The 9798-nt window shown below is 30.7% G+C and overlaps 1 protein-coding gene across 1 annotated transcript; it reads left to right on the top strand.

The window, feature by feature from the left end:
- The first annotated feature begins 7056 nt into the window (after nt 1-7056).
- ESE3 (Integrase-type DNA-binding superfamily protein) lies at nt 7057-8197 on the top strand. The gene is made up of 2 exons (NM_122428.3): nt 7057-7369; nt 7473-8197. The coding sequence occupies exons 1-2, from the start codon at nt 7287-7289 to the stop codon at nt 7933-7935; spliced, it is 546 nt and encodes a 181-aa protein (NP_197901.1). The 5' UTR covers nt 7057-7286; the 3' UTR covers nt 7936-8197.
- Nucleotides 8198-9798: the final 1601 nt, after the last annotated feature.

The raw sequence follows: 9798 nt of genomic DNA, 5'->3' as shown, positions 1-9798 counted from the left end.
AGCAAAATCTTATTAGAAACACATAATATATGACTCTAAGTTATGTAACAAATCAAGTAGTACGACTAAGAATGTTATTAACTAAGCTAGAATTCGAAGAAAAAAGAACTAGTAAATATAGTGATGAAAAAGAGCTAGTACCTTTGTTTTTCGATAGCTTCTCCGCTTTTACAATTGGTTTAAACGTGAATTTTTGTTATTAAAAAAAACAATTTCTTAATAAAATAGATATGAAAATACATAATTATTTGTCTTGCGCGGTCATCCAAATATATTAGACCGTACCGATCATGGTGTGAAGATAAGTCACAAGACTCGCAACCTTTTGCAACATCATGTCCAACACCCAAAGGCAAAATGATCTATCCTTGAACCAATATCATTTTGATGGCATTAAGCTCTACACAAATTCTTTTAGAAGCTATATCTTGGAGCATCGTCATGTCTCTATGCTTGTTTGATGTTTCTAAGGTTTGGCTTTGAAAAGTGGTCAGCAAAAGAAGCAAGACTTTCTTAACTATTATTTTCTAAACTGTGTTTACCATGAAATGCTTCACAACTCTAAAAGGTATATATATTTTTTTTTTCATTATAATGTACTAAAACAACTAAAGAAGGGTATAAGCTATGAGGCTTATATACTTATTAAATTACTCAGAAGCAAGTTAAGCGGATTTAAGATGTTGAACTGCGTAAAACATGTAGTGGGCTAGGCCCATTTAAGACGTATTTATTTTATTGACCCATCACCGATACGTTCAAATATTTCCCCTAGTTAAGGTTTTAGTTCGCAAGCAAGGCTCTTGACTTCTTGTCTTGTCCAGGTTGGTCCGTAATGAACTATTAAATATTTTCCGAATTAATATCCTGTAATCAAACTAAATACATCATATTCGTGAATAATTGCATATATAAATCTATACACTTAAGCTTTCTTTAAGGATTTTATATGGATATATTTTAGTTAATTTTGATATTTAAGAAATTGGATCTTGAAATTTGGATGATACAATAATATATGTCTGGTTAGGTCCGATCGTAATTTCCAAAACAAAACATTTTTTTTTTCTCAAAAATCTTGTTCAAAGTTATAAAAACCAGTTCACAAAGTTATAACATTATAAGCTAAAGAAAGACCATAAACATTTTTTTTTTTTCTGAATTTAAGATACATATAGTGTCTGTGTTAGATTTGGACGTACATGTGCTGGTGCTGCTATGAGATGAGACTCATGAGAGTGACAGGAGAAGATAAAAACGTAACGTGAAACTGAAAGAACAAACACTATCTAACGCCAAAGTCAATAGTTTCTTCTTCCATATTCAACCATTGGGAGATTCAAACCTGGTTCCAAAGCTCACATCACATGGCCTAGTAGTGAATCCAATTTCCTCTTCCATTCGCTGTATACTATTTATTTCTTGTATTGGCACACACACATGCATGTACCAATACATGCAAGAAACACTTTACAAAAAAAAACTCTAATGGGTTTTCCTATAAAAATACAAGTGTAGAGATTGAACAAAATAAATTAGTTTAAGTTGAGCAATGAAGACAGTTTATGAAATATATTGTCAGTTATAGGTCATAATCAATACGTTTCAGTAATGTTTTTTAGTTACCCGAAAAAAATGGCCTATCAGATAAAAGGGTACTAACTATTCCTTAACGCAAAATGATTACTACAGGAATAAGGAAAATCAGAGGGAATTGATTTGAGATCCATATATTCAATGTTTGAAGTTTAGAATAAGCCAAAGATATATATAATTGATGTTGTTGTTAAGCAGAGAAAATTGCATTCATGAACAAGAGGCACATGGGAACGAGCCGCGAGATGGTTTTAGCATTTTTGCATTACGAATACTATAAGAGTCGCATAAAAAAAAAGTAGTATCAGAGATGTTTTTAAAAAAAATTATATTATAATCAAAAGAACTTTTTTGTGTGGCTAAGATGTACTAGAAGCAATTTGTATTTACGTCTATAAGAACAAAAGAAGTACTTCAACGGATTAACAGATAAGGAGGGAACAAAGATCCCATGGAGTGCGGTGAATGGGAATGACAAAAAGTCACACTTCAATTTCTTTGTCTTTTTGGAGTCAAATGTAACATTTACTTGCTCTCACTTTGCTCCAAAACCGCGTTCTCTCGGAGAAATTTTAATGCTTTTCTTTTCTAATCTCTCCAACTTTCACTTCTACTTCTTTTCTTTAAAGTCCTAGGTTTTAATTCATTGATGAGAATTTGTACTAGTGCTACGTTTAATTTCAATCCAGATTTATTCGGTTGTTGTGCATGTGAGAGTTTTTTTTTTTTTTTTTTGGGTAAACGGTTAAGTTGCATGTGAGAGTTATAGGAGACAAATGATGTTTTATTTGATTAATAATAAAATGACTGAACATTAAAATACGAGTATAAAAACTAGTATAGAATAAACCTAGATACTCACTGATAAAATCTCTTATCAATGAGAATTCAATGATAATTCACTAGTACAAATGAATGAATCAGTGTTCTAAGAAGCGTTCTACGGGATCGTTTTATTCGTTACGCATCTATAAATTATGGAGATTACTTCCTAGACGTTGAAGTGATCTTCAACGCTTCTAAGCGATTCGACCATTCGAGGTGATCATACAAAGTAGTTAATGAATTATTAATTTAAATGTTTTTGTTTGTTTCAATATATTTGTCAGCTTTATGTCATAGATTTTAATTTGTAAATTTTATTTTCATATATATGGTTATAAAGTTTCATATTGTTTAATACGAATTAGAAGAAGTTTTTTTTTTTTGTAATTGTTTTGTATAATTTGATAAATGTTTTTAATTTTTAAAAGGATTGTTTGTCTATAAGGGTGAACATTGGACTGAACATTTTTTTTTTGAAAAGAAAAGGACTTGACTGAACATGAAAACTCATTTTTTTTTTTTTTTGCATATTACGCATCATAGACTTTCTGTTATGTGTTGTACAAAAAGAAATAAACTTGATTTTCTTCTATATGAATATTTTGTATCTATCACAAATTTTGACCTTTTGAACCAGATAGATTAAATGAATTTTAACAATTTAAGCGTAAACTACACGATCCATGCAAAGTTTTTCTTCGCAATTTTTTTTTTTTTTTTTTTTTTTTTTTTTTTTTTTGTATACTTCTTAGATTGGTTAGCGTAACTTATAAATCTTGATCTTTAAAGTCAAACCTAGCTTAATTCATCGAAAAACGATCTAAATTTTGAGCAGTTATGCATTTTGTGGAATTAGTTGCGTAGTGCCAAAAATTAGCAACATTCAAACCATATAACTGAAATGACAAGAGTCACCAGTAAGTACTTGTGGTTTTATGTTTGTGAGATTTTTGATCTTCCGACATAATATACAAAAAGGCAAACAAACTTGATAATATTTTGTTTTCTTTCAGTTTTCGAAATTAAAATAACCAAATTTTGTCAACATAGATTAGATTCTCTTGTACCAAGAACATAAAAATGCATAGATAACACCAAAAGATACTGCATGTGTGTATGCAAGCTGAGGAACAATGTCTCTGATGAAACCTCCAAAGTCCATGTTGAATTAACTCCAATCCATTTTAATATATAATATAATCATATATATATATATATATGACTAAATGTTTTTATATGATTAAAACTACATTTGTTCTATAGAATATTAGTCTTGTTGTGACCTTTTGTTGAGGATTCAATGGACCCTCCATATTTGCATGTGACTGAGTGTGGAATGGGACGAGAGAATGGCGGTCTTTGATATGGACGTCACCTTATTATTTCACATTTATCTACAAATTTAATCACATGTATAGTTAATTATATTGTTTGGGTCACAATATTTTTTGGAATTAAAATAAGTAGTAATTATCTTTCATTTTACCAAAACAAATTACATATTTTTTTTTAATTTTTGTAACTGAAATTATATATATCAACAATCTCGATATGAAACTATTAGCTAATGTTTATGCCCTCCAATCTTTGTATATATATCTATCTTAGGGGATCTTATTCAGTCATAATATTTAACCGAATATGAGTTCAATCGTAATCTATCGTTGTTCATTCGGTATGGTTTCGCCTAATTTTAGAGTTAGAGCCAGCGCAAATAGTGTGACTAGAGAAAGTCATTTTCAATCATCTATGACATTTAAAGGACTCGTTTGACTTCACAAACAAGTGTTGGAGGAAGTTGTTGTTTGGTTAATGGTTTTAATATCGATGATCATAAAACATAAAGAAGTGACCTTGAATAGTTACTCTTCAAACTAACTGATCTGAAATGTGTATGCTAACATATAAGTAACTAGAATGCAACGCACAAAACTATATGTTCGCGGTTAAAAAAAACAAAACTATATGTTAGAACCGAGAAAGTATATATTATATGAGTGTGATTATTTAAAATAATTTTTAAAATAGATTGATTTTGGTATATATAGTTAATTTACAGCTGAATGAAAGAAAAGGACATGAATCACAATCAAAACCATTTCATCACCCATGTTTATCTATGTCGTTTTGGGTCCCATGTCACGCGTTTACGACCTAGGCCCTACTCATATTTATTCATAATTCTTGTCTGATTTTCCCATAACTTTGTATGTAGTCCCAAAACACTAATTGTTAAATGTTTTCCTTTTTTATGGTTAAAGATAATTGTATATATTCGAGTTTCTCATTATCTCCAAGTCGACAAAAAAAAAAAAACAATTAAGATAAGTTATATAATATGAGTCACCAAACATATGATGAGCCTCTATGCTATAAAGACAAACAATCTAGACATAATTAACGAATGATCTAGTTGTTAAATTCATATTATAAGAGTTGCAAAACCGTAGCACATTTTGTGTGTGTAAATCTGACAAATTTGCTTCAATTACAATTTATAAGGATGATACCTTGTTTAATCTATTTTTTAATGAACATTGTGTATTTATTTTGTTGTTGTTCATTGCCATGCATTTGGGAGATAGATATTGAATACTTTTTCTCTTTCAGAGGTATGGTACTAGTTGAAACTTGGAAGATTAGTCATCACTACTCACACGTGCCAAAATAGTAGCAAAGAGACAAAATCCTCAATGCAACTTAAAATAAAAACAGTCTTTGTTATAGCTAGCTAGCTTCTCACCCTCACATGCTTTGCTATATTGTTTGATCGACCAATACAATTAAACCACGTATGAAACAAAGAATAGTTACCTAAGTAAAAGCGAATATGTTAGACATATCAAAATTATTTTTGTTTAATTAAAATTACAGTTGTAGTAATGTTGTTATTTCAAAGGTACATATATATTTCCATTATGTAACTTGCTGATATTAGCATTCAGTACCATCCTTCTTTTACTACACCACCGAGAGAGATAAGTTACTTTCTTTTTTTTCGTTTTCTTATGGACATGGATGCAAATATACAGACAAAAAAAAGCATATGTTGAATAATTATTAGGGTTAAGAATGATTATTAGTAGGGTGAAAATGATCAATTATTTGATAAAAAGTTAATGACCTTCTCTAGTTGTTTTTCTTGTCGTCATAATTGCGGTCTAGGATTCTTTCATCAATTTGATACTGGATTGAACTAATAATATTTGGCACTTGTTATTTTGATGTATCCATTCTACCTACACACTCTTTTGCCCAACATATTCTTCTATTACCTCTTATTCCAATTATAATTGACTCTAAAAGGATATAGTCTCAATTGGAGATTATTTTTTTTTTAAATATGCGTGCGACTGAATATGATCGACATAACCTTTACTTTTATTTGATGAAACTTTGTCGAACAAAAGATAAATTGGCAAACAAAAACATCCATATATAAACCCAAATAAGAAGTGGTTACTATGTGACATTCCCTATACAATTAACATATACTACTATCTAAAAATTGTAGATAAGTTTATGCAATATTATACTAATTCCCTCTCCAAGTTTCAGTAATGGGCATAATCACATATTTATTAATTATTAAACCTATGTTTTTAATTGAAAAATAATGTATTAGAGTTTTTTTTTTAATAGGTCGCAGACTCGTAGGTAAACTGTACACTCAGAAATCATGGGTATGATGACAATACATTAAGGTTTGTTTCAATAATAACAATACAAAATAATATTAAAGAAGGGAAAAGAGAAGATGATAATCGAAGATGGTTTTGGGTGTTTGATTGAGTCATTATCAAAGGCTCACATGGGTGAAGAATGGTGATGAAAGAGTCTCGCTAGTTATCAAACTATATATTTTCCAATTATTTATCGTTATTATTAATTAGTTGGGGAAAAATTTGGCAGTATCTATGATATAGAGACATGTTGTGATGATCAAACCCATGTGAAAATAGGTACAGTGGGTTTGAAGTTTCACCGCAGCCAAATCTCTTTGGATCCAACTTGTTCACAATGGGAAAATTAAAATAATTGATAAATATATATGCTATATACGTAGGGTTGTTATTATATTTAGAGCTATTTATTAGTTTTATCTTAAAAATACCCCATAACTTAGGATATTATAACTATAATTGTCTAAGTATAATATGTGTAACTTGGGACAAAAGGAAAAGAAAAAGGTTTGGATTAAATTATCTTAGGTTTGATTTCTAAACCGTTTTAATTAATTTATATTTGTTGATAAAAAATTAGCTTTTGTTACAGAAATAAATTCATATGAAACTATTGAACATTTGTAATTTTGTATTCTAACAAAAACTGTGATAAGTTTGTTAATTCATAATTTAAATTCTATTTTAACTTTTAGATAAATTACGATAATACTTTCCAAAAAATATCTCTAAATAAAAAAAACACTTTTCCGACAGTTTAGCATGTAGTTTCGAAGCTTTCAATTTTCACTATAATATGTGACAGAATTAGATAATCCATTTGCCCATGTCGCAGCAACTTCGAATACAACAAATGAAGTAAATTTAAGAATACTTTAAGTTAAATAAATTAATATAACTCTCTCTCTCACATCAAACAAAATCCATGAGATTTTCTGAGTCGTATTGGTAATGGTGTGGGTCCAATTTAGGACCAAATTGATTGCCAGTTTATTGCCAAAGAAAATTTTAACACAAAAACATTTCTCTCTCTCATGAAGCTAAAGCCAACACTACTTATATAGCTACCCTTCACTCTTCCAAAAACGCTCCTTCACTCTCATCATTCTTTCTTCTTTCAAAACATTTCCACAAACACACCAAACTCACCTGAAACCCTATTTCCATTTACCATTCACACTAATGGCACGACCACAACAACGCTTTCGAGGCGTTAGACAGAGGCATTGGGGCTCTTGGGTCTCCGAAATTCGTCACCCTCTCTTGTAAAAACTCTCCCTCATCATCCTCTCAAATTACGAAATTACCCTCGGTCGCTTTTTATTTGAGTAATGCTAAACTTTTTTGTTTTTTTTTTGTTTTTTTTAGGAAAACAAGAATCTGGCTAGGGACGTTTGAGACAGCGGAGGATGCAGCAAGGGCCTACGACGAGGCGGCTAGGCTAATGTGTGGCCCGAGAGCTCGTACTAATTTCCCATACAACCCTAATGCCATTCCTACTTCCTCTTCCAAGCTTCTATCAGCAACTCTTACCGCTAAACTCCACAAATGCTACATGGCTTCTCTTCAAATGACCAAGCAAACGCAAACACAAACGCAAACGCAGACCGCAAGATCACAATCCGCGGACAGTGACGGTGTGACGGCTAACGAAAGTCATTTGAACAGAGGAGTAACGGAGACGACAGAGATCAAGTGGGAAGATGGAAATGCGAATATGCAACAGAATTTTAGGCCATTGGAGGAAGATCATATCGAGCAAATGATTGAGGAGCTGCTTCACTACGGTTCCATTGAGCTTTGCTCTGTTTTACCAACTCAGACGCTGTGAGAAATGGCCTTGTCGTTTTAGCGTATTCTTTTCATTTTTATTTTTGTTTCCACAAAAACGGCGTCGTAAGTGATGAGAGTAGTAGTGAGAGAAGGCTAATTTCAAGACATTTTGATCTGAATTGGCCTCTTTTGAAACACTGATTCTAGTTTCTATAAGAGCAATCGATCATATGCTATGTTATGTATAGTATTATAAAAAAATGTTATTTTCTGATTTTTCTCCATGTAAACCAATTGAACACTTGAAACCAAAAACTAAAAATTACACATGTGTTCGTGTGTGAAAAAGTGGGAATTTAATGTAGTGAAAAGATACAACAATGAGAAGAAAGATATCTAAAGTAGTGAAGAGAGATGAGAGTTTGAATATTTTGAGTTAGCTTTTGGTTTTGTTCCATGCATGTTCTAATTTTTCAACGGTGGGCCTTCATTTTTTTATTTTTATTTTTGGTAATTTGGGATTGCTGCTAAGTAGAAAAAGAGTGTCCCTAGCTGTGGCTTGACGACCATAAAATCCAACTTTTTAATTAGAGGGATTTGTGTTTTCTAGCACCTTATATTAAAATAGAAAAAATAATTTAGCTACATAAAATAGGTGTTTGACTGCAATTACTCTGTTTCCTTAGAACACTCTGTTCTTCGAACAGTCCAAACCTATTATTTATTTGTTTTGTTTGTAATGCGAATAAAAGGAAACTAGTGTTTTCCGACCACTACTTTAACTTTTGTAACAAAATATGATTTACATTTACTACCTTAAGGTTGAATACGAAAATAAAAATATTCTCTAGCAAAGAATGGAAAACATAACATGAGCAGGCTTTAATATATCCTTGACGATCGGTTGATTCTTCTTGCATACATATACGCGATAATATAATATCAGTTGTTAGCAACAAGCCAAAATAGCTAAATAATGGCAATTCAATATGGTTAAAGCTCGTTGCGATATAACCAGTACACATGCAATGCATCTAAATTGCAGCAGACAAATGATTTGACGTTAGGAATTATTTGGATTTAAAGATTTTCTTGCCACCTTAATTATTTGCATGCAATAGATGATTTATTTTTCGACACAATAAATTTGATAATCCTTATAGGTTTTTTTCTTTCTTAAACAACAAATCTGATCATTCTCAAATTAACTTGCTATATTACTCAAATTACAAGCACAAAATTGCATGACCACTTATATTTGATAAGGTTTCTTTTCAAATCGTGAAAAACTATTTTCTATTAAATCTACAGATGATTTCTTTGCATGGTACAGATAATTTGTTTGTAGACATAGATTTCATTATTCTCAAGTTTAAGATGACAGAATCTCAATTATTTCTCAAATATTGTTTTGTTATCATACATAAATTCTACAATTTAATTCCAAAAGTAAATTTTTGAGGTGAAAGAAATACAGTTTTTAAAGATGTTCCAAACTATTTAACTCAAAGTTCCGTAGGAATGCATGCGATCACAGTTGATTTGGTAACAAGTGGAAATTGACTACGTGACTATGTATATTCTCCGAGATCCATTAACAACAAATAAAGTAAAAGAAGAAAATAACCAGTTATATGAGACAAAATGTGTCAAAACAATATTATTTGATACACATTAGAATCTCAACGTGATATTATTTTTTTGGATCGAGGTCTCTATCGAATAAACCTTATAATGATTATTCGACGTACCTGTTTGGAAATTGATTTTGTTTCCCCACAAACTTTCTAAAAAAGTAAGAAAATAAAGAAGAGGGAATTATAAAAGTATAGTTTTATCTCATTATTCTGTTTTTTTAAAGCATTTTGAAGCAGCAAAGGAGAGAATTTAAAATAATGGGCATGCTTGTGAGTTCTTCATC

This window comes from Arabidopsis thaliana, chromosome 5 (assembly GCF_000001735.4).
Source record: "Arabidopsis thaliana chromosome 5, partial sequence".
In the NCBI taxonomy this organism is placed as follows: Eukaryota; Viridiplantae; Streptophyta; class Magnoliopsida; order Brassicales; family Brassicaceae; genus Arabidopsis; species Arabidopsis thaliana.
This window is presented reverse-complemented; position numbering and strand designations above follow the sequence as displayed.